Source organism: Blennius ocellaris (genome assembly GCF_963422515.1).
Source record: "Blennius ocellaris genome assembly, chromosome: 3".
NCBI lineage: Eukaryota > Metazoa > Chordata > Actinopteri > Blenniiformes > Blenniidae > Blennius > Blennius ocellaris.
In genome coordinates, this window is record NC_137652.1 from 31,946,681 (window position 1) to 31,971,762 (window position 25,082).

The following is a 25,082-nucleotide window of genomic DNA, read 5'->3' on the forward strand; positions in this document are numbered from 1 at the left end:
AGGACAGACAGAAAGAAAGAAAGGACAGACAGACAGAAAGGACAGACAGAAAGAAAGAAAGGACACACAGAAAGGACAGACAGAAAGGATAGACAGAAAGAAAGAAAGGACAGACAGAAAGGACAGACAGAAAGAAAGAAAGAAAGAAAGAAAGAAAGAAAGAAAGAAAGAAAGAAAGGACAGACAGAAAGAAAGAAAGGACACACAGAAAGGACAGACAGAAAGAAAGAAAGGACAGAAAGAAAGGACAGACAAAGAAAGAAGGACAGACAGAAAGGACAGACAGAAAGAAAGAAAGGACAGACAGAAAGGACAGACAGAAAGAAAGAAAGGACAGACAGAAAGGACAGACAGAAAGAAAGAAAGGACAGACAGAAAGGACAGACAGACAGAAAGAAAGAAAGGACAGACAGAAAGAAAGAAAGGACAGACAGAAAGGACAGACAGACAGAAAGAAAGGACAGACAGACAGAGTGAATGAACAGGCTTTGCTCCAGCTGTTAGTTCATTCATCCACATGCCAAGATGAGCACATGAGCGTTCGGTGCCTCTCTGCAAAAAGCCAAACATTTCTCAAAACCTCCTCAAATCCAGCAATCCACTGCAACGGAACATTTCTGATACTCTTCCGTAATCAATTAGCTGGCTTTGTTAAAAAAGAATTTTTTTTTTTAAAAGTATGCTAAAATTGGTGTGATTCAATGGTTAGCACGTCCCAAATTAGAGAAATCGAGAGAAAATTGGCGCTGGATTTGTAGAGTTTCTTGACATGAGAACATTTCACATCACAGAAATCAACCTGAGCACAAGTGCGTGATGGTGCATCTTTTTTGTGCAAGTCAAACGGAACACATCTTTAGTTGACAGACCCATGCATAGAAATCAAAGTGTTTTGTATCGACGCTGATCTGATAATAACTAAGTTGTCCAATCAAGGTTAAAAGTGACATGCTTATGCAGAGGAAATAGGAGTTTTGAGAATAAATAGTTACTTTCCCCACAGAAGTCCACAGAGTGAAGACTCGTCAACTTCCGATTGGACACATCATTCAGCTGACATGGAGACTCAATGCACTTTAAGTGCATACTAGAAACTACCTTTGGCTTAGTTTGAGAACAAAGATTGATTCCGTCTTAACCAGACGTACTACAACATGCAGTGCAGGCACTTGTAGAACAATGCATTCATCCGTTATATTTTGGGTACTTATATTGTGGGTACTACTTTGGGCATTATATTAAACTGTGATAAAATTCGGTATGCCTTATATAAGGACCAATGCAGTATTTGCTGTGCCATTTCACTTGTTGCAAACCGCTACTTTAATCACATTTGAATCATATCAATAACAGAGCCAACTTCACATGTTAGTTCAAATAATTAATTGGATTAAGTTGAGTGAAGTGCTTAGAAACACTTAAGTAACTGCTCAGTCCCTTTACTTTCTATGTCTTGTGTACCGCTATGGGCTAAAAGGAACCTAATAAATGTGCAATATATATTGTACTAAAGTAACAAAGCTTGCTTGAACTTGTCTAAACTTAAAAAAATAAGAGCCTGTCAATGTAGTAATACAGTAGGGAGGGCTGTTGGCCCAGCAGGCAGCTCAGCAGTCACTCACCATCCTGATGAACACGCATGGCCGAGGCTGTGATGTCAGTGGTGACGTTGAAATATGGCAGCCACAGGTCCTGGGGACACAAAGTTTTCATTTTGCATAAACTGTAGAGCTATACAAAGAACCTTTGAATAATTTCTGTTGCCCAATTCAAAAAAGTGGCGGGGAGCATGCTGCAGAAATCCACTGTGACGGTTTGGTTTACTCACCTCAGCTTGCTTGTCCTGGAACACTTTATAGATGCTGGTGTTGAAGGCAGAGCCAGAGAACATGGAGGTGATGGGATAGGTAAGATCTAGCACAGTTTTAAAGACTGAATTCATGGCCTGTTTCACAACAAAGACAGAGAAAAGAGTTGAATATGTCATGCAAGTTGCAAAGTTATTCTCATTTAAAAAGGAAAGATGAGCAGATATTTACAACATTGTAAAGGATGTACGATGATTTCGAAATGATTTGTTTACAGGAGCACATCATCACCTTGGACCACTCTCTGGCTCTCTGCTTGGTTCGAACGGCGCTCCTCTCCTCAGCATATAAAGCACCAATGAATGAACCAATCGATGTCCCGCCCACTATGTCAATAGGAATCCCTGCTTCTTCCATAGCCTTTATCACACCCACATGAGAGCAGCCTCTACACAAAGAAGCATAACTGATTAACAACGGCCAGGTAAACAAAACACAAACTGTGGTTTTCCGACTACATCTCTGTTCTGGAGAAACACACAAACTATGGTAAACTGAAGGATTAGTGCATGTTGCTTCTGCTCACCTTGCTCCGCCTCCTCCCAGCACCAGGGCGATGCTATTTCCAGTAAGCACTCGGGCCAGCCGAGAGAAGTCACTGTGTCTGTCTGCTGTTTTCTCAAACACCTTCTCATAAACGTCCCTCTGCAAAGTTTTACAGCACAAATGATGGTATTTCACAGAATGAAGAAAAAAACCAGAAACTGAGCAGAAGATTTCACACCAGTTTGCTGGGACTTCGCCTGGAAAACACCCTGCGGGGACATTTGAGGTGAAGATGTCCTGAGCACCAGCTGCGCATGTTGAGCCATTCCACTGTCCTGGAGGGTCCCGGCCCGTCCTCTTTGTGCAGAAGGACCAGCTGCTTCAGAGCCCGGACTGCTGTGTTCTCCAGCATCTGCTCCAACTGCAGGCCAAACAAGAAATGACTTCAAATGTGACATTATTCTCCATTCTTATCTGTTTCTCCAAATTAAACATATGTAAGGCTGATTAAATGTCATGCAGCCGCCCCTTGTTAGTCAGACAGTATTCCCTCTCCTCACAGCAGCAGTTGAATAGACGTCAGTTTGAAAACAAGAAAAAGGCTTCCGGAAATGATGGCCGATGTTGAATATGGGCCGTTTGCTGAGCATTCTCTATTTTCTTTTAGACAAGACAACTTCCTCATGCTGCACACACGCACACGCACACGCACACACGCACGCACACACACACACGCACACGCACACGCACACGCACACACACACACACACACGCACACACACACACACACACACACACACACACTTACTTCTCCCAGGGCAGGTTCCTGGTCCCCAAGGCCCACTATGAGGATGCAGTCAGCCTGGCGAATGCAGCGCTGAGTCCACGGAGTCATGCTGTTGTCAGTCTGGTATAGAACAATCCGATTAATGTCCTCCTGCTGAGCCAGCCAACCAGAGAGACGATACTCGTGAATGCTAATGGACAGAGAAGAGAAGCATGAATGAGGACGAGTCGGAAATAAAAACTGTATTCATGAGAAACGAACAGCAAGAAGGAAATACAACTCCATCAACTTCATGCAGCAGATTGGTCACAATTACAGCGACCAACAGAGGTTAGGATAAAATGGGAATAACATACTCAGATGAACCTTTAATGATCAGACTGACCTGTCCAAAGCTGAAACACCCAGACGCTCCCTTATGATGTCACTGGTCAATAACAGGGTGGGCCCTGCAGGGGTCAGACAGAGGAGGCACCACATGTAAGAATCCAAGAAACTGTCTGCTTCTCTTCAACATATTAAATGAGTTTAGAACAAGAGAAAAATCCAGTAATCACAGGGGACATTGACCAAAGAGAAAATGAGTGAGGGTACCAATGGCACTGAGGGCATGGCTGAGCTCCAGGTTGAACGCATTGATTGGCACTTCATCGCACACAGGCAGCACGGCCACAGTGGAGAGGTTGCTTGCAGGGTTGGTGACATCGGCACTTGTCGCCATACTGGGCAGACTGAGGGCTGAACCTTGAAAAGATAACAACAACAACAACAAAAATAATAATAATAATAATAATAATAATGTGTAAACAGAGAAAGAAGCTGGACCCACAAAGGTGGAGGGAAAAAGTGTATATCAACACCATCCTAAAATCCATCTAACCTGAGAATGGCCCACGACCCTGCTGCAGGTTCCCCAGAATCTTCTGACCCAACAAGTGGATCAACCTTGTCACCACCTGAATACAAAGAAATAAACCTTGGTGCCACACAGCATGCAGAATTCCTGCCAAACGTTCCTTGATAAAGCCTCAAACCTGTGGATATCGTCTTTTAATGTTGTTGAGTGTTCCCTCGGGCAGTTTAACCAGCTCTGTGTCTCTCACAGCGTGGACTGTGGTGGCCCTCGGCTGCCTGGTCAAAGCCTCCACCTAACAAATGAAGAAAACACAAGTTATTGTGTTGACGGCTATTTGTTACTTTAAAGAATCTTTATGAAAGATGTCTAAATCAAACTAACTTGATATCTTGGTAAAAGGCACTCAAAGTACATAACAAATAATATTATGCAGACACTTCACCACTCCCACTTATAAAGTTCTCTTAACTGCTAAATTATTTTCAACTTAATTGAGCTGAGGTTTATTCCACTCAGGAAAAAAGTATTTTTCTCACCACACCGATAAGGTCTCCTCTTCCATACTCCCCAACCAGTTCCTTCTTGCCGTTTGCCTTGCGGATGACTGAACGCAAACGTCCATTCAGAACAATGTAAGTGCAGTCTGACTTGTCATCCTGTCTGTACATGTGAGAGAAAAAATGCATATCATGCATAAACTATTGCAAATTAACGAAATAAAAAAGATGTGATATTCAAACATGTCAGGCAAACAAAACAAATCTGAGAATGGGCTGAAAGTACCTGTAGAGGGCTCTACCAGCTTCGACAGCCATCCAGTCTATAGCAAAGTCCATCTGTCTGACAAAAGCAGACATTCGGATGGCGACCGTGTGGGCCACACTCAGGACCACACTGGGCTGCTCCCTCATGATCCTGCAGGGGGCAGCAAACGGCACGACAAGCAGGGTCAATTCAAGAGCTCATTCTTGCAAAATACCAAGAGAAAAACTGTCAATTTAAGACAAATCAATGCCGTATGAATTTTCAAAAATATAATTAGCCATAGGTAATTAAACAATATATGCTCGTATAAAGTTTGATGACAGTAAAGACGATGAACTCACTCATAGAAGTCTGACTTGGAGATCTTCAGGTAGGTACAGTCTCGCACAGCTTTGATGGTGAAGATAAGAGGTTCTCCAGTGAGCACAGCGAGCTGGCCCACCATCTCTCCCGGGTGTGTCACAAACAAGCACACAGCTTCCTGCTTGTTAATCATCCGCTGATAAACGTGCAAACAACCCGACAGGACGAAGTGCAGGCTGACGTCCTTCGAATGAATAAACCGTTTTTAATTTCTTCATATTTTTTTACAAAGCAGAAATGAGATATTGATGGCTTTTGTATCATAGGACGCTTCCAGCTTTTTGGGGAAAAGTACATATTAACATGGACAACTTTTCAGAAAGTAGGTCCAGTGTGTTGTGTGTGAAGTACCTGGTCTCCCTGCCTTGCTAAGACAGCTCCAGCCTTCGCATGGTGCAGAGTCACTCTTCCATTTAACAGGGATGGATCCTGGACAAGAGAAAACCCAACAGTCAAAACAAATCAAGTGAAGCACTGAACAATTATTGGAAAGCAATGTATGTACAGTCTCCTGTGTGCAGTTTGACTAAAAACCATGATGCAACTTTTAGATCATCTGACATGAAATGTTCAATGAGTAAATAGCAATACCTAGTGAAATACACACAGGGAGGATGTACCATGTACTGTATCAAAAAGTGAACATCTTCCCACAACACAGTGAATTTGTTCTGTTACTCCACCTTCACAGCTTGTCGGATTATTGGCTGAGACTGGTGTTCTTATCTACTCGACAGATCAGAAACGCCGTCATATGAAACAGATGGCTGAGTACAATACAACAACAAATAAACACAATAAAACAAACCTCAATCCTCATGAGTTTGAGGACTTCTTTCTGAGCTTCCTCAAATAGAGCTGCATTGGATCGACTGGACACTGGGGTAAAGATATTGTCCACAGCCGACTCTTCCTCTGGATACAGGTAAATCCCAGATGGAACTTCCTCTACTGTCACCTTCCGCTCACGTTGGTCCTGAGAAACTGACTGTGAATATATATACATGCTGTTACAGCTTACCATTGCTATTAAAAGAACACATATACAATAGAATGATCACTGAGCTAACCATTGAAGGGCCAATATCTCCAACATGGCTTCACTTCATTTTAATTACACTTTGCTAAAATGTTTGCTATAGAGATGCCCGGGTTTGAAATGTTACCACAATCAATTCACAAGGAGAAAGTCCCAGGTTCAAGTCTGAGCTTGATGCTTGAGTGTGGGTCTCTACATTTGCCGTGTTATGGACTGTGGTACTCAACGTGAAGGTTCCCAGCCTTGGCCAATAGGCAGGCTCCACTCCAGCCCCACGACTTTCTAACACACTGAATTTTTTTTAATTAAAAAAAACATTTTTAAATACAATGCAGTCATTCCTATGTGCTTTTACAGAGAAAATAGAAAAGCCCAACATATCCACATGAGCAAGCAGGTTTATTTGCGACTGTGGAAAGAAAAAACTCCCCCAACAGGGAGAAACTTTGCAGAAACCAGAGTCAGAGCCACGACGCAAAACAAAGAACAAATACATGATTTTGATCATTGAAAGAACAACAGCAGAAAATAAGAAAAATCAGCAGCAAATCTCATAGATGAGGAGTGGAAGTGCGTGCGTGCATTCGTGTGTGTGGTTTGTCCACTGGCTGTGATTGAAACTGTTGTGGGGGGGCCCACAGTACCACCCTGGGGCCCGAGGCCACCAGGGCCAGACGCCGCCACTCTGGCAGCCCCCCGGACACGGGGAGGCCCCGACAAACCCCCCCGGAGAGCCACGCCCCAACCTGGAAGGCACCAGACGGAGAGTGCAAAGAGGACCCCCCCAGGCCAGAGGGGCCCACAGGAGAAGGATAAAGAGCGCAGAGCACCAGGCCCCAACCCGAGCCGCCAAGCCAGGACCGGCTGGAGCAAGGCCCCAAGGCCACGCGAGCAGGGAGCCCCCCCAATCCCAGCAGCGGAGCCCGCCGCAGCGCAACCCCCCCACTACCCCCCCCCCCCCCAACCCGGCGGGACAGAGAAGGCCCCAGACCAGCCCCCCCCAACCAGACCAGGAAGAGCGAAGGCCCAGCTGGGCCCGGCCGGAGTACAGCCACCATCCAACCCCCAGGAGCCCCAATTCCACCCCCCCCCCCCCCCCCCCCTCACCACAAGCCCATCCCCTCATCCCAACCCACACACACACACACACACCTAAGCATACGTATACACACACATATACGCTTACACACACACGTACATTTATTTGGTTGGGAGGGGGGTGCCCCCCACTCCCCAGGCCCCCACCAGGCCCCTACAAGATCTCATTCCCCACCAATCCCACCATGAATCGGGAGGGAGAACCACTACCCAGCCCCCCCGGGAGCGCCACACCTGAGAGAGCGTGCCCCCCGTACTCCAGCCGCACTCACCCCGGAACACGGTGGGACCACAGCGGGAGGTGCTGGGGGGAGCCCCCACCCCCCCCTCCACCCTGTGGGGTGTTGGGTGCATGTGGATGTGTGTATTTGTGTTTTGAAGAGGTGGTGCAATGTGTGTGTCTAAGGTGTGGTTTAAAATTGAGGGGTAGGGGGGGCCCGGGTGTTCTACCGCTGCCCAGCGGCAGGAACACGGGGACCAACACCCACCCCGACAAGGCACCACAAGAGGACCCGGCAGGAAGCCCCCCCCCCACCCCACCCGACGGCCGAAGAGCAGAGTCTAAGACCCGCATGGCCCAGCACGAGCCCGGCTGGAGGCCAGCGGTCAGGAAACACAGCCCCCCCAAACACCCTCACGCTAGCTCATAGGTATATTTACCACACCTACTCTTTATTCGCAAATGTCACTCTCGCATCACTATGGATTCTGCAATTACTGATTTTTATTTTGGTGAATCAAGAACGTGAACCTTCTCTTATTTTTGTGGAAGATTTATACTGACCCGAGTAAAAGTGGGAGGAGTGTTTCCATCTTCAGCGGAGACGGAAATCCTTCCTCTTTCGTACGCCATGTCAAAATCAGATCTCAGACTTTTCTGTATACCTGCAAAAACAATATTTGCATATCAATAACGTGTTTGAAAGCTTTTGTTCTGTGTTTTAGAAAGAAAACTTCACTACACCAGAAAGTGATCCATCTGAAATGTACAGGAGTGAGAGAGCCTGTTTGCACCTGGTAAAATTCAACAATAAAAGCTTCTTTCTGCAGACTTGCTCAATGGCTCTATGAAACTAGTTCATTAGCTTTTCTGTCAGAAATTATAGAAATTATGCAGTGACTTAAATTTTGATGGGAGCTTTTCTTTTTTTACTTAATTTTTATTGAAATTTTTCAGTTTTCACAGTTACAGTGTCAGGGCAAAACAAATATACAAAATCTATCTCTATTGTCCAGTGGTGGCGGTGTCCTCTCTGTCCTCTCTGTCCTCTCTGTCCTCTTCTGTCCTCCTGAAATCAGTCCATTTTTCCCACTTTTCTTCAAATTGAGACTCCTGTAATCTTAGTTTGTGAGTGAGTCTCTCCATTACAAATATTTCCTCAACAACCCGTAACCACTGCTCCGGGTCGGCGGCTCCACTTTGTACCACATTCTGGTAATCACTTTCTTGCTTGCTGTTAGTAGTATCTTAAACGTCTTCTCTTTGTATCACATTATGAGTTATGTTTCCCAAATACAGCATCTTACAAGTTCTGATATCCTATTACTTTTTGTAAACTCTGCCATATTTGTTCCCAACACACCTGTAGTTTGTGACAGGACCAAAATATATGTGTGATCTGCATCAACGTGTCCACACTGTCTCCAACATGGTTGTTGTGCTGACACCACTTTTGTCCTTATTTTTGGAGTTATGAAAAATCTAACAATATTTTTCCAACTAAATTCCCGCCAAACCCTGGAGCTGGTGGCCGTGGACTGTGATTTACACATAACAAACCATTCCTCTTGTTATTTGTTCATTTAGCTCTCTTTCCCATTTTTCTTTAATATATAGAGACCACACCAGGTTTGGGTATAAAGCTGAGATCACTCTACACTTTTTCCCTTCATAAGCTTTCTGGAATATCTCCACTATTCCTTGATCCTTATCAATCCTGATCTCCTTCTCCAAATAGTGTTTTAGTTGTAGTTATCCATAGCGTTCATTTTCCTTTAGTCCAAATTTGTCCTTGAGTCTCTCAAAACTCTGCAGCTTCCCCCGTTCCATTATGGTCCATATTGCTGTGATTCCTTTGTTTGTTTGTTTGATTCCTGGTTTCAACCTGTGGTCAAATGCAAACCAACTCAGCTCTTTATCTCCTCCTCCAATTTATACTTTTCCACCACTTCATTCCAAATTTCTACTGTAGTTTTAGTTATTATATCCAATTTATTACCCAGTTTTCTCAACAGTCCTTTGTGTGCTATTACGTTCCGTACCTCTGTGTCCATAGTGCCCAGTTCTAGATCTTTCTATCTTGCGACAAAGGCATTGTTGCACCAAAACACCAGAGGTCGGATTTGTGCTGCATAGAAATATTCTTTCAGATTTGGCAGCGCAAGACCTCCTTTCTCTTTAGGCAGCTGCAGGGTTTTATAACCAATCCTAGGTTTCTTCCCTCTTGAAGGAATATACAAGTTAAACATTTGATTTCTGTGGGACAACTGAACACATTGTATTCACTCATCTTCCTACACAGCTGGGATTCCTCCCACTGCTCAAGTTGGGGAAAAACTAAATGTTCAAGGTTTTCCTAGTTGGTTGGCATGTCTCCTCAGCGCCCCACGTTGCAAAAGTATGGTTGAAGGTAAGATTGGAACAGATAAGAGGTCAGAGGTCACTTTGGTCCCACGGAACGTCAAGCTCTGAGAAGAACCAGTTTAAAGCAGTTTTGGAGACAAAGGAATAACAACGTCACCATAGCAACGCATACATCATGAGGAACTGACCAATGTGAGGTTGAGGTGTCATATGCAGATGTATAAATATGAACCACGTGTTGCAACGGGGCCCTTCTTCACTGTAAACCCAGCCTATATACTTGGGTCTGCAAGGAAGAACGGTCCGAGCTCGTATTATGTAAACTCTGATATATGGAATTTTGTAGCATTGTATAATCTGATATGCATTTTTGTAATCTCTTGTTTGTGTGATTATTAAATACATTATTGAAGAAATTAACGCTCTTTCTGATCTCTCCCGGATCAAACGAACACGCAGGAATTCAGGGGAACACGGGTACGAATTCCAACACTCTCCATATGAACCTTGATATCCACTTATCAATACCAAAATATATCCAGTCCCATTCCATGAACTGTTTTTGTGGGATTATCACCGGCAAAGATTGGAACAGATACAGAAGTCTCGGTAAAATGTTCATCTTAATTATCTCTATTCTTGAGCTGAAATCCAAACAAATAGCCGACCATATGTCCAGGTCCCTCCTAATATCATGGTTCACTTTTGTGTAATTTGCTTCATATAGCTTGTCTATTCTGTTCGTAATGTTGACAACCAGGTATTTTAATATTTTAGCATCCTATTTGAGCTTATATACATCCTTTAGTTCTTGCGATGCTGAGTCATTTATCGTCAAAATCTGTGTTTTTTTAACATTAATTTTGAATCCTGAAAATCCACCATAACATTCCAGCTTGTAATCCACATTTCAGAGTGATATGGGTCTATAGTTACTGCAGATTCTCTATCCTTGCCCTCCTTTGGTATTATGGAGATGATGGTCTCCTTCCATGAGGGAGGGGTCTTACCTGACTTGAGGGTACAATTGAATGAGTCATGTAAATACTGACTTGACTCCCCCTTGAACTTTTTATAAAATGAGGCCCCAAATCCATCTGCTCCAGGTGATTTCCCCGGTTTTGCCCGGCTAATTGCTTCTTCTATTTCTTTTCGTGTGATTTCTGAAGTCAGCATCTTATTTTGTTTTGCGCCTATAGATGGCAAATCCAATCCTTCTAAGAGCTCTGTCAGCTGTTCTCCTCCTACAGAGGCACGCCGTGAACACAGTTTACTATAATATTCCTCAAAAACCTTCTCTATTTCTTCCGGTTTATATATAATTACATTTGTGGCTGGATCCCTTATTTTATGTACGTTTGTTGAAGCTTGCTGTTTCCTTATACGTCTGGCAATGTTTTTTGTGGCTCTTGCTCCTCCCTCATAGTACGTTAGTTTACAAAACCTTGCTTTCCTTTCCACCTCTTCTAACAGTATATCATCTATTTCTTTCCTTACTTCCTGAATCTCAGTAAATACATCTGAGTCCTTTGACTGTTTATGTTGATGTTCCAATTCTTTTTATTTACCAATTTGATTTTGATACGTCTCTAATCTGGGTTTTTTTAAAAGCTGTGTATGATATCAGCTTCCCTCTCATCACGGCCTTCAGGGCGTCCCATAAAATTGTCGGATCTACTTCTCCATTATCATTTTCTTCTCTGTATCTCTTCATTTCTCCCTTCAATTCTGTAATCAGTCCCTTATTGTTTAGAATACCTTCGTTGAGTCTCCATATTGTATTTTTCCTCTTATTATTCAAATTAATTTTTAGATAAACTGCACTGTGATCTGATATATCTGCTACCCCTATCCGACACGCCTTTATTCTGTGTATATCACTCTTATTCAATAAAAAATAATCAATCCTGGAGTACATGCATGAGGGACTGAGTAGTGGGTATAATCTGATCAAGTGGGTGGAGTTCCCTCCATACATCCAGCATATCCATCTCTGACACTAACATGTTTACATAACTACTCATTTTATTTTTGCTTCCTTTTGCACTTGTCGTATCCAACCTATAATCCAGTAGCACATTAAAATCCCCTCCACATATCAATGTCCCTTCAGTTTCAGGGTTCAAAAGATTGAATATTGTTTTATAGAATGTTTTCCCACATTCTGGGGGTGCATACACATTAAACAGTGGAACCAGTTCGTTTTCCAGAGTACCCTTGACCATGACATATCTCCCTTCTTTGTCGTTTATTTCTTTGATCATTTCAAACCCCAGAGCATTAGAAATCAACATCGCCACTCCTCTCCTAGGATTTTCTCCAAATGAGCTGGCGAACGAGTTCTTATAGCCTAACTTTTTTAACTTAGCATGCTCCTCCCGTGACAAATGCGTCTCCTGAAGGAAAAGGACCTGCATCTTTTCCTTTCTGAGCTTGGTTAGAGTTTTATCTCTTTTTTTGACATTCTTCAACCCATTAACATTTAATGACACCACTTTTATATCTCTATGTTGCATCATTTGAATCCCTTGAAATGATCATCAGCCCCTCAACTGTAACATTATCAACAATATCAAAAAACACAGCCCCAGGAACACAAAAAGGGCAAACACAAAACCTGAACTCCACAACACCGGCCCAGTCTCCCCGTTGGTGGGAGTGGGGGATGACCTTCTGCAAACAAAAAAGGGCCCCCCCTAGTGTTCGGAGGAAGACCTAACATAGGTCCTCCCATGCCACCAGACAAGTCCAACAGTTTATCAATTTAGTAGCTCTCTCTGTCGATTATTGTCCAAAACACAAAAGGTTCAGTGAATAAAACAAAAACAAGAAAAAAGAAACCCAACCTTTTCTCTGTTATCCAGGTAGATATCCCTGCTTTATCTTTTAAACTCTTGTAGTCTTTCCTTTGCTCGGTTTCCCGCGTCTTGACCGAGATCCTCTGAGGCCACAGCAGCTCCGCTCCTCTCCCGTTTCTCTCCGACGCGTCGCCATGGAAACGCTCTCTGCAGGCGCTCCTCGAGCGACGCTCCGGTGTCGGCCGCGTGGCTACGTCTTTCAGGTGTCTCCATCCCTTGCTTCCTCATGTCCTGCAGCACGTCCTCGCCGTTGTTGTATACCTTTGGTCCTTCCGGCCAGTGGACTCTCATCTTATCCAGCGGTGTTTGAAAGTGGATCTTCTTTCCGTGGAGGATCTTTTTAATCGCTGCATATGATTTGCGCTTCCTCATCACCTCCGTCGGATAATCGTGGTCAAAGAATATACGTCTCCCGTCGATTTCAATATTCTTTTTCCATGCTTTGGCCAGAATATCCTCTTTTGTCTCGTATTTCAGGAAATGAACCACTAGTGACCTCGGAGACGCTCCCGATGGCGGCTTCCTGCCGAAGCTCCTGTGCGCACGTTGAATATGCAGCTCGGAACCCTCCGGTAACCCGAGCTCCCGGTGAAGAAGCGCATCCACCAGCTCAGGCACGGATTCGCCGTCCTTTTCAATGACATTATAAATCCTCAAGGTGCAGCGTCTTCGTGTCCCTCCACCTCGGTCAACTTTTCCTGTAGTTTCTTTTGTTGTTGTAACAACGTGAGGATTGCATGTTTGGCCTCCACACTCCACTCTTCCGACTCAGTCACCCGCTCCTGCAGCTCGTCAATATCCTTCCGCTGCTGTTTAATTTCTTCGGCATTTCGTTCAATTTATTTATTAATTTCCTCTTTGAACCCGGCGAATTCTCGTCTAACTTCTGCTTTGAAGTCATCTCCGAATTTCTTAAGATCCTCCTTCATCTCTTTCTTGAAGTTTCGTATTTCCATTGTAACAACGTTGAGGCTCTCCATTAGTAACTGAGGCTGTTCGGCACTCACGTTTTCCACTTCCGTTAGTTCGACCTCGTGGTCGGATTCTTCTGGGTCATTGGACATGGTTTTCTTCCTTGAACCTTTCCTTCCTCGTCCCCCGCTCATTTCGCGTTGATCAAATATTCGTGTTTTTCAAGTTTTATCTAAGTTTTGGGGGATAATTCACCTAATCGACTTGGGAGCTCTGCTCTATGCTGCCATCTTGGTATGCGCCCCTAGTGGCTCCTCAGCTTTTCTTTTTTTAACTATAAACAATAACAGTAAAGCAAATTTGTGCAACATCCTTAGTACATTGAGTCTGAAAAGCAGTTTCAAATTCTTGAAAAAAAAAAACAACTCTGAGATTTCACCTATTTGACTTGATGACTTTGGCTGTTTATGTCCATCAGTGGGGACATTACGGAGTCAGAGTGATTAATTCTGTTATGCTTGACTTTACATACCTAACTTTGCTATTACAACTCAATATATGTGTCCTTGTGGTCACAATATTCTGTGTAAACATGTTTACATGCGAATGATTAAGACAGTTTTACTTGTTTATTTAATTGCCTCTCAGAGCAACAGTGAATTCAAAACTTATTCAGGCAATGAGTGAAACATCCTGACTAATTGAAAACGTAACTGACAAAAATATTTTAACATGACAGGCAAAACAAAAGGCAAAAGATTAAATGCAGAACAGAGCAACTACTTATTTTGTGCAGAGAACGATAATTGAAAGAAGAAGAAAAAATTCCCTCACCAGCAATATCCACAGGCATGGAGATTGTCCGACTAAGCGTTGGCACTGTTCCGTCTTTTCCCTGCTCTGCTCCTGTCAAAGATTTAAATCAATATCATTTTACAGTCAAAAAAACTACACAGAATTATGACAAACAGCAATATTGTTGCGTAAGTGAAAACCAACATAAAGTTGAGGTTTCAATTTCTCCACTCTGACACAAACGACTTGTTTTATTTGTGTAATTCTACAGTACCTGTAGCATCTCCCTGAATGGCAGCTTCCCTATGTTCCTCAGACACCGTCAGGCTGCCAAAGCGTTTGCCATGGCGGACAGGACTGGTGCGGGTCGGATGGGGTGACGGAGGCGGCAGGCGCGAAGGGTGCATTTCCTATTAAACAAAGGCAAGAAATACATTGAAATCATAAACGCAACCACTGCTTCACATGTTAATATTGTCTAGTAGAGGAGTTTACATGGAGGATCATCACACAGTGAAAACCTCTGGTCCAGCAGCTTTATTTCAGAGGTCATCTATGGTAGTTGCTACTTTTGTTGCCGAAAGTAACAACTGACGTGTGGGAACACTTTGGATTTAAGCCAAATGACCGCAGTGCAATACAGAACATAACTGAGCCGGTATGTCGCATTTGTTTCAAAACAGTTTGTGCTAAATGCGGCAACACGACAAACATGCACCTTCACCTGAAACACAACCAGCCGTTGCAGTTTACCCAGCTGGGAAAAAAAAGAAATTGTGCTTTTTGTTTACAAAGGTCCTAACTGTACTGGATGTTTTGACTGTTAAATATCTTTATGTCTGAGCTTAATGTTTAATATATATTGAAGTGCAATTCTGTTTACAGAGACTTTATACTTTAGCCTATTTATTGTTTCAATTGTGTGTAGTTTTTATTTGAGTTGTTTTTTTCTCATCAGCAACAGGGTCTATTTTATATATTGGTTTTGGTTGTGTGGTTTTTTGTGAGGATCCACACCTCGCTCCAGCACCGGATCCGCCTTCTTTGACGCTCCTGCAGGTAATCAACTGATTGATTACTCCCACATCTTAAGCCCTGCAGGGAGGCGGGTCCGGTGCCAGAAGATTGTGTCCCTTGTCGGAGTAAAATGGTAAATGGTCTAGATTTATATAGCGCCTTCTAACCACACTGAGTGCAGTCCCAAAGCACTTTACATATCAGCTCACTCACCCATTCACGCTCACATTCACACACCAATGGGACAGAGCTGCCATGCAAGGCGCTAGTCGACCACTGGGAGCAATTTAGGGTTCAGTGTCTTGCCCAAGGACACTTCCACACATAGACCGGTGTAGACTGGGATCGAACCTCCGACCTCTCACTCCGAAAGACGACCACTCTACCACCTGAGCCACGGTCGCCCCTGAGTAACATGTGTGAAGGCATTCCACGGCTTCCTCCACAAGCGTCCTCGCCCAGCTTCCTCGCCGTGCAGAACCTCCCTGCTGTCGTCCTTCCGCCTGCGTACTCTGCATCCTGGAGTCTCCACTTCCTCCCGGTCCTGGTTCACAATAAAACCACTACAAATTGCACCTGGTCTGCTTCTGGGTTCAAGCCCCACGCACCGGCTCTCAGCCGTAACAGAATCTTCTGGCCAATAAGATGAACCCAGCGGACCTCAACGCGGTGGAAGAAGCCCTCTCCGCCCAGGGGGGGGCTACTTGGTTGGCACGAACGTTTGCTGCAGAAGCTCGCTGCGTCCGTTCAAGACCTTCATCGGCGGCTGGTCCAGCCGACTCCTACAGACGCACCTGTGACCGATCCCGGCGCCACCTCCTCCCCACAGACCCTGGCAGACTCCTCTCCCACCAAGGAGCCCTTCGTTCCCCCACCAGAACCATACGCCGGGGAACCGGGCTCCTGTGACCAGTTCCTGCTGAAGTGCCGCCTCGTCTTCAACCTCCAGCCCTCCAAATATCCCTCCGACCGGGCCAAGATCGCCTACACCACCAACCTCCTGCGGGGAAAGGCGGCTCGGTGGGTGACGGCCCTCTGGAGCCACAACTCATCGGTTATCCAGACCTGGGCCCGCTTTACCGAGGAGCTGGAAAAGACATTCGATCAGCCGGTAAAGAAGGGGGAGGCGGCACGGCGGCTCCTCTCCCTCTCCCAGGGCACCAGGGGCCTCATTTATAAACGTTGCGTACGCACAAAAGAATGCGTACGCCACTCTCTACGCAAACCGTGGGATTTATAAAAAGAGAACTTGAGGGGAAAATGTGCGGTCCTCCACGCCAACTCTGACCCAGGCGTACCACAGAACTGGGGGAAGGAGAAACTGCGCCACTGATGGCAGAAGAAAGAAACGGGAGAAACTGTGTAAAATAAATAGTTATATGACCTCATATATGGACAGTTTATTTGCAAGAAGTGGATAGTAAAAAATAAAATTTCTACAATGAATAAACAAACATACTCCCTGGAGTGCACACGGGAAACATATGATTAAGACAATAGTAAGACAACAAATGATGTTTCCACTGATATGAATGCAGTGTAACATCCTATATCATATAGCCCATATAGCAGTGTTGGGCGCAGACTGGAGGCTGTACGTGATGGGTGGCTTCTAGGTACGGAGAATTCATGTGGAAATCCTGAGACTTGCAATGTTGTAGTAGTGTTTAACCCGTTCACGACCTTGCAGGCGACAGTGTAGAACCCTAACCCTCAAGCGGTGGCTGCTCACCCCTTTTCCTCACCCACAAGGCACAGAGGAGAGGACCTAGAATCTATAGTATTGTGGAGCGCACCATCGGGCTCCTGAAGGGCAGGCGGCGGTGTCCCCTGGCCAAGTGGGGGCCCTAAGCAGGATTTTATTTTGGGGCCCCCTTCCAATAACATAATAATACTAATAATACTACTACTACTACTACTACTACTATTAATAATAATAATGATAATAATAATAATAAATGTAATTTCTAACGAATCAAATGAACAGCCTCTATCAACAGTGGAACAAGAACTTTATAGATCAAAAGTGGAACAATCTTTTTTATTTCAACAACATCCCACCTTCAAGTGAAGCACGAGCCTCTTCTTGTTTGGACTTTTTCTTTCTTTTGCTAGCTCCTGAATCGTATTGATGTTTGGAAGCTCTCTCTCTCTCTCTCTCTCTCTCTCTCTCTCTCTCTCTCTCTCTCTCTCTCTCTCTCTCTCTCTCTCTCTCCTCCTCTCTCTCTCTCTCTCTCTCTCTCTCTCTCTCTCTCTCTCTCTCTCTCTCTCTCTCTCTCTCTCTCTCTCTCTCTCTCTCTCTCTCTCTCTCTCTCTCTCTCTCTCTCTCTCTCTCTCTCTCTCTCTCTCTCTCTCTCTCTCTCTCTCTCTCTCTCTCTCTCTCTCTCTCTCTCTCTCTCTCTCTCTCTCTCTCTCTCTCTCCTCTCTCTCTCTCTCTCTCTCTCTCTCTCTCTCTCTCTCCTGCCTCAGGATGACCTTTGGTGGCGGTGTTCTACGCGCCTCTCGGCAAAATGCAGCGCATCCTTTGCGCATTTGCAGAGAATGATGATACTTTATTGATCCGAGGAAATTCAGTTCACTTGCGCAAAATGGGGCCCCCATGGATCGCGGGCCCTACGCACAGCGCGTGTTCTGCGTGTAGGGAGGGCGGGCCTGGGTGTCCCCCTCCACCTCCGTCACCACTCCACTCAGGAGGGATTCCCCGATGACCCCCGCCAGTTTGTCCTCCAGTGGGGTGAGCTCCGGAGGGCCCGTCCCCCGCCCGGGGCACAGACGCTTTTTTGCGTCTACTTTGATGTCTGACCACTTTTTTTCACCTCAGCCACACTCCGACCTTCTGAGGCCACAGCATTGACACCATCCGCCACATGCTGCCACTCTAGAGCTTTTTTGGCATTGGTGACCCCAACACTGTGTCCACCAAATAATATCGCCTTCCTCTTCTCCACCTCCCCGACCAGAACTTCCACCTCACACTGGGTCAAATTGCGTTTCTTGGCTTTTCTTTCTGCTTTCGGCATGCTGTCAGTCATGAATCAATATTCATGAGAGGCGTTTCTCTGAATATTCATGGTCAAATATGGGCGTGGTCTGACCCGCACACAGGTGCGCCACATTTAGAGTGGATTGTGATTTATAAAGGGAAATCGGCGTAGGACGTGCGTGCGCACTGTTTTATAAATCAGGATATTTTTGTGCGTACGCACTTTCTGTGTTTCGTGCGTACGCCAATTTTGACGTCAATCCTACGCACAGTTTTATAAATGAGGCCCCAGGTCAGCAGCAGACTATTCAATCGAGTTTCGGATCCTGGCACAGGAGTGTGGGTGGCACGACGAGGCTCTCCAGGGGATCTACGCTCAAGGCCTCTCGGGGGCGCTCAAGGACCAGCTGGCGACCCGGGACGAACCCGCCTCCCTCGACGAACTCATTGCGCTCTCCATCCGTCTAGACAACCGGCTGAGGGAGAGGCAGCGGGAGCATGGTGCTCGCCGATCCTTCCCCGCAGGACCTTTCTCCTCCCAGCCGACTCCAAGATCCTCGACATTCCCGCCGGCTCACAGGGCATCCAACGAGTCCGCAGATGTGGAATCGGTAAATGAGCCGATGCAGCTGGGCCAGACCCGGCTGCACCCCCGAGAACTTCACCGGCCCATCCAGAACCAGCTGTGCTTCTACTGTGGTGAAGCCGGACACCTTCGGGACTCCTGCCCGGTTCGACCAAAAAGGTGTGGCTCATCAGTGACTGGGAACCCTCCGACGAGCCATATTTCCAATATCCTGAGCCCCTCTGCCCGGATGAAGGTGCCCGCCAGCCTCCACTGGGATCAGCACTCTGCAAACCTTCCAGCTCTGTTGGACTCCGGAGCCGACGACAACTTCGTGGACGCAGGGGTGGCAGCGCAGCTTGGACTTCCGCTGGACCTCCTGCCGTCTCCCCAGAGTGTCAACGCCCTGGATGGTCGGCTGATTGCCCGGGTTACTCACCGCACGACAGCTCTCACGCTGGTCGTTTCTGGGAACCACAGAGAGACTCTCCAACTGCTGGTCATCCCTTCTCCAGTCACGCCCCTCGTCCTGGGTTACCCGTGGCTGCAACAACACAACCCCCACCTCAACTGGAGGAGCTCATCGATCATCGGGTGGAGCCTCCAGTGTCACTCCCAGTGCCTCCGGTCCACCGAGTCCAGCCCCGGTTCTCCTTCTCCAGCTCCGGCTCCTCCTGATCTGGCGGCAGTTCCCATGGAGTATCATGGGCTGGCACCAGTCTTCAGCAAAGACCTCGCTCGGACTCTCCCTCCTCACCGGCCCTATGACTGCTCCATCGACCTGCTTCCCGGGGCTCCGCTGCCAGCAGCGCGCCTGTACAACATCTCCCGTCCCGAGAAGGAGGCGATGGAGACGTACATCCAGGAGTCATTAGCTGCTGGCCTTATTCGCCCTTCCTCATCCCCCGTGGCAGCCGGATTCTTCTTCGTCAAAAAGAAAGACGCCACTGTCCGCCCCTGCATCGACTACAAGGGGTTGAACGCCATAACAGTGAAGAACAGGTCACCTCTTCCCCTCATCGATCCCTCCTTTGAACCCCTCTGCGAGGCCCAGTTATTTACCAAGCTGGACCTCCGGAACGCCTACCATCTCGTCCGGATCCGGAAAGGAGACGAATGGAAGACGGCATTCAACACCCCACTGGGCCACTTCGAATATCGAGTGATGCCGTTCGGACTCACTAATGCACCGGCAGTCTTCCAGACATTCATGAATGATGTCCTCCGGGACATGTTAAATAAGTTTGTTTTCGTGTACCTGGATGACATCCTAGTTTTCTCACGCTCACTGGAAGAGCACCGGGAACATGTCCGCCTGGTTCTCCAACGCCTCCTGGAGAACCGGCTATTTGTACAACCTGAGAAATGCGAGTTCCACGCCACCTCTGTGCAGTACCTTGGCTTCATTATTGCCCAGGGGCAACTGCAACCAGACCCAGCCAAGGTTCAAGCAGTCGCAGAATGGCCAGTCCTCACCACCCGGAAGGAGCTGTTGAGATTCCTGGGGTTCGCCAACTTCTACCGCAGGTTCATCAGGAACTACAGTAGGGTGGCCCTTCCCCTAACTCATCTGACCTCCACCAAGGTTCCGTTCCGGTGGTCCGCGGATGCTGCTGCAGCGTTCGCCCGGCTGAAGACCCTCTTCACCAGCGGCCCGGTTCTTCTCCATCCTGACCCCTCTCGACAATTCGTGGTAGAAGTGGATGCCTCCGACACCGGGGTTGGAGCGGTGCTCTCCCAACGGCATTCTGTTTCCCACAAGCTCCACCCCTGTGCTTACTTCTCCCGCAGGCTCTCTCAGGCCGAGAGAAACTACGACGTGGGGAACCGGGAGCTGCTGGCGGTGGTGTGGGCTCTGCAAGAGTGGAGACACTGGTTGGAGGGTGCGACTGTCCCCTTCATCATCTGGACGGACCACAAAAACCTGGAGTATCTTCGCTCGGCCCGCAGGCTCAACTCCCGTCAGGCGCGCTGGTCCCTCTTCCTCAGTAGGTTCAATTACACTCTGTCCTTCCGACCTGGGTCCCGCAACATCAAACCCGATGCCCTGTCTCGGCTCCACTCCTCCTCTTCCTCCTCTGAGTCACCAGACCTCATCATCCCGCCATCCTGCATCCTGGGTGCAGCCGCCTGGGACATCGAGGCGACTGTCCGGGAGGCTCAGGGGGCTGACCCGGATCCTGGCACCGGTCCGCCGGACCGCATCTACGTTCCGGATTCCGTGCGCTCGCAGGTTCTTCAGTGGGGTCACAGCTCCAAACTCGCCTGCCACCCTGGAGCCGGCCGCACCCTCTCCTTCCTGCAGCAACGTTTCTGGTGGCCTGGCATGGCCCGGGAGGTCCGAGAGTTCATTGCGGCATGTTCCACCTGTGCCCGCAGTAAGTCCTCCCATCAACCTCCGTCAGGTCTCCTACGTCCGCTGCCAATTCCCAGCCGGCCCTGGTCCCACATCGCCGTGGACTTCGTCACTGGGCTCCCCCCCTCTGATGGGAACACCTGTATCCTGACCATAGTGGACCGTTTTTCAAAGTCCGTCCACTATGTCCCTCTCCAGAAGTTGCCAACGGCCAAGGAGACGGCTGACCTCCTGGTTCTCCATGTGTTCAGGCTCCATGGGATTCCCATGGATGTTGTGTCCGACCGGGGACCTCAATTTGCCTCCCGGGTGTGGCAAGTGTTCTGCTCGGCCCTGGGGGCCACGGCCAGTCTCTCCTCTGGTTATCAGCCACAGACCAACGGCCAGACGGAGCGGGCCAACCAGAACCTTGAGGCGGCTCTCCGGTGCATGGCTGCGCAGTTCCCTTCATCCTGGAGCTCCCACCTTCCATGGATTGAATACGCCCACAACTCCCTCACCTGCTCAGCCACTGGGATGTCGCCATTCAAGGTGTGTCACGGTTTTCAACCGCCCCTGTTCCCAGATCAGGAGCTCGACGTGGCTGTCCCCGCGGTCAAGGACCACCTACGCCGGGTCCGGGAGGTATGGAGGGCGGCCAGGGCAGCGCTCTCCAGATCCGTGGAGTCCAACAAACGGCTCGCAGACCGTCACCGCACTCCTGCTCCAGACTATAAACCTGGGCAACTGGTATGGTTGTCCTCCCGAGACCTTCCCCTCCAGGTCGAGTCGCCGAAGCTGGCTCCCCGATACATTGGTCCATTCCCGGTCGCCAAGGTGATCAACCCCACGGCTGTCCGCCTCCGGCTTCCGGACTCCCTCAAGGTGCACCCTACGTTTCATGTGTCTCTCCTCAAACCAGTCTCCTCCATCCCCCTGTGTCCTCCTGCTGACCCCCCTCCACCCCTGAGGATCATCGACGACCATCCGGCCTTCACCGTGTCCAAGATCCTGGATGTGCGGCCCCGGGGTAGGGGTTTCCAGTATCTGGTGGACTGGGAGGGGTATGGTCCGGAGGAGCGGTCCTGGCTTTCCCGTCGGCTCATCCTGGACGAGACGCTCATCGCTGACTTCTACACCGAGCACCCGGACAAGCCGGGTAGGCTGCCAGGTGGCGACCGTTGAGGGGGGGGGGTACTGTGAGGATCCACACCTCGCTCCAGCACCGGATCCGCCTTCTTTGACGCTCCTGCAGGTAATCAACTGATTGATTACTCCCACTTCTTAAGCCCTGCAGGGAGGCGGGTCCGGTGCCAGAAGATTGTGTCCCTTGTCGGAGTAACATGTGTGAAGGCATTCCACGGCTTCCTCCACAAGCGTCCTCGCCCAGCCTCCTTGCTGTGCAGAACCTCCCTGCTGTCGTCCTTCCGCCTGCGTACTCTGCATCCTGGAGTCTCCACTTCCTCTTCTCCCCGGTCCTGGTTCACAATAAAACCACTACAAATTGCACCTGCTCTGCTTCTGGGTTCAAGCCCCACGCACCGGCTCTCAGCCGTAACAGTTTTTATTCAAGTGCACAGTTTGTTTACAAAGGTCTGAACTGGATTGGCAGTTTTGCCTGTTAAATATCTTAATGTCTGAGCCTCATGTTTAATATATATTGAAGTGCAATTTTTTTTACACAGACTTTATACTTCATTTATTGTTTCAGTTGTGTGTGGTTTTTATTGTATTAAGTGCATTTTTTGTTAACAGAGACTGACAGTCCATTTTATGTATTGTTTATTTTGGCTATTTACCATGTCTTTTTTCATAATACAATTCCAATTTGAATCATTCTTAAGAAATATAAGTTTATTTATCTTTAAAAGGGTGCACTTGCATTATTATACGATTATTATTATATTAGTGGAAAAATGGTGTCGAAAAGTCAATATTATCATTTATTGCAATCAATTCTCGGACAATTTATCATCCAGCAAAATGTGTTATCGTGACAGGCCTATAAGCAAGTAGTTTCACAGTTTTGAAATAGTCAATAACACAGCGAGTATACATTCGCACATGTCCACGTATGAATGCATCTGTAATCCAAATGTGTGCTATTAAGCTGGTAATGCAGAAAACCCCCATAAATAGCAGAGATCTGCATGGGACTACTGTGTGTGATCACTCACATGACTGAAGAGCTCATTGGTCAGCCCCAGGTAGTTATGCAGGGCAAGGACTGTTACTCTTTGGAGACGAACCATGATAATCTGAGCGGACGAAACAGAAAATAACTTATTTCATCCATCACATTGTAAGAGATGAGGCAAATGTAATTTACAGGAGAACCAAGATTAATTCGTCACCCACCTGTACAACTCGCACTAGGCTCTCAGGGTACTTCTCAAATATAGCGAGGAAGGCCTCTACAGGTAAACGGAGAACAGTAGAAACCTCCGCTGCCCGTGCCGACACTGTTCTGTAAGGCTTCTGGTGGCCCTGCACACAAAAATACCAGAGGATAAGTCACATTTTCTGAATTACTGTTTTCCAAAGATCACAATTCATAGTCACACAGACTTGTGCAAATATGGTGCGAGAAAAAGTCATTGTTGCCCTGCTTATCTATGAAATGCTTAAGAAATGTTCTATCCAGTTATAGCCAGAGATCAATGTGTGAGTCCTGTGTGTTCGGAGTAAAGACTTCTTGGAGGAAGTAGGTGGAGTCCAAAACAATGACTTCCCAATGGATTTGATTCAACACGATGTGTAAATTGTACATGTGAGCAGGCACAACACAATTTGAAGTGCGACGCTTTCAGTGTGGCAACAAGTGGGTGTGACCTACTGTGATGACATCCAGAATGCTGAGGAGGCTGTGCACACTATCTCCTGGGTAAACCTCCTTCACCACGCTTTCTTTGCCATCCTGCAAAATACATGAAGCAACGCGTCATCAAAAAAACTCAAATGGTCACACACTGCGCCGTGGGCACATAAAAAGCTTGCACAAATACGAGCAACTTACACCATATTCACACCCAAAACGTTTGATCAAAGGAGCACTGAAGGAAACACAAGCTAACGTACTGTTCCAGTAAGGCACAATTCCAGTTTTCCATCCTGAACCACATAGATGCTGCTGTCAGGCTGGCCCGGCCTGAACACATGCTCTCCTTGCTGGAATTGGACAAACACCATATGTTTGCAGAGCTCCAGGAAGAGGGGCTTCTCAAAGTGACCCAGCACACTGCCGTGACGGACAAGAAAAAGATGTCAGGTCAGTGGGCTCATTTGATGCAGTCTGGCAGGGTTTAGTTTTGTGAAAAATTAACTGACCCTATTTCTGACAGCACAATCACATAGAGAGCAAACCTACCGGACATTTTTAAGCATGTAGAGCACCTCGGAGGGGAGGTGGGAGTTGGCCACATCGAATTCGGTGAGGTCTGCCTCCAGCACTGATGGCGGGGGCTCCTTGGCCTGAAGAATGGGAACCTCTTTTTTGAAGCGCAGGATCCTACAGAAACAACAGATGTGGAGAGGACAGGAAGACTTTTTTTTTTTTTTTTTTACTTTATACAAAGATGTCAGTAGAGTGGGAAAATGTCACTTGGTTGCATTCAATAAGCACTCTGATGTACTTTTTGGCAATATTAAGCATCTTCTGCTTCTTCTTTAGGCGTGGCCGAGACGAGGAGGAAGTTCCCACAAGGGACGAGGTAGATTGGGAGACCTGTTGGGAACAAGTGTTGTCATTTACTCATGGTTTGTCTGAGCTTT

At 47.1% G+C, this 25,082-nt stretch overlaps 1 protein-coding gene across 7 annotated transcripts in view; it reads right to left on the reverse strand.

Annotated features, from left to right (window-relative positions):
* Window positions 1-25,082, reverse strand: part of pnpla6 (patatin-like phospholipase domain containing 6) — a 54,718-nt gene that overhangs the window by 15,316 nt on the left and 14,320 nt on the right. For 5 of the 7 annotated variants that reach the window (XM_080520302.1, XM_080520303.1, XM_080520298.1 and 2 more), the window contains 24 exons: window positions 24,944-25,035; window positions 24,679-24,819; window positions 24,390-24,549; window positions 24,148-24,228; window positions 23,670-23,798; window positions 23,489-23,569; window positions 14,686-14,821; window positions 14,451-14,522; window positions 8,047-8,147; window positions 5,934-6,113; window positions 5,477-5,554; window positions 5,104-5,309; window positions 4,781-4,912; window positions 4,534-4,657; window positions 4,176-4,289; window positions 4,022-4,097; window positions 3,736-3,885; window positions 3,527-3,590; window positions 3,163-3,331; window positions 2,593-2,775; window positions 2,395-2,513; window positions 2,100-2,256; window positions 1,829-1,945; window positions 1,623-1,692 (listed from right to left, as the gene is read on the reverse strand). In XM_080520302.1, the coding sequence (XP_080376428.1) occupies window positions 1,623-1,692; window positions 1,829-1,945; window positions 2,100-2,256; window positions 2,395-2,513; window positions 2,593-2,775; window positions 3,163-3,331; window positions 3,527-3,590; window positions 3,736-3,885; window positions 4,022-4,097; window positions 4,176-4,289; window positions 4,534-4,657; window positions 4,781-4,912; window positions 5,104-5,309; window positions 5,477-5,554; window positions 5,934-6,113; window positions 8,047-8,147; window positions 14,451-14,522; window positions 14,686-14,821; window positions 23,489-23,569; window positions 23,670-23,798; window positions 24,148-24,228; window positions 24,390-24,549; window positions 24,679-24,819; window positions 24,944-25,035 (2,932 nt within the window). The remainder of the gene's footprint in view (window positions 1-1,622; window positions 1,693-1,828; window positions 1,946-2,099; window positions 2,257-2,394; window positions 2,514-2,592; window positions 2,776-3,162; window positions 3,332-3,526; window positions 3,591-3,735; window positions 3,886-4,021; window positions 4,098-4,175; window positions 4,290-4,533; window positions 4,658-4,780; window positions 4,913-5,103; window positions 5,310-5,476; window positions 5,555-5,933; window positions 6,114-8,046; window positions 8,148-14,450; window positions 14,523-14,685; window positions 14,822-23,488; window positions 23,570-23,669; window positions 23,799-24,147; window positions 24,229-24,389; window positions 24,550-24,678; window positions 24,820-24,943; window positions 25,036-25,082) is intronic. The other 2 variants (XM_080520304.1, XM_080520300.1) reach the window with 1 other exon arrangement.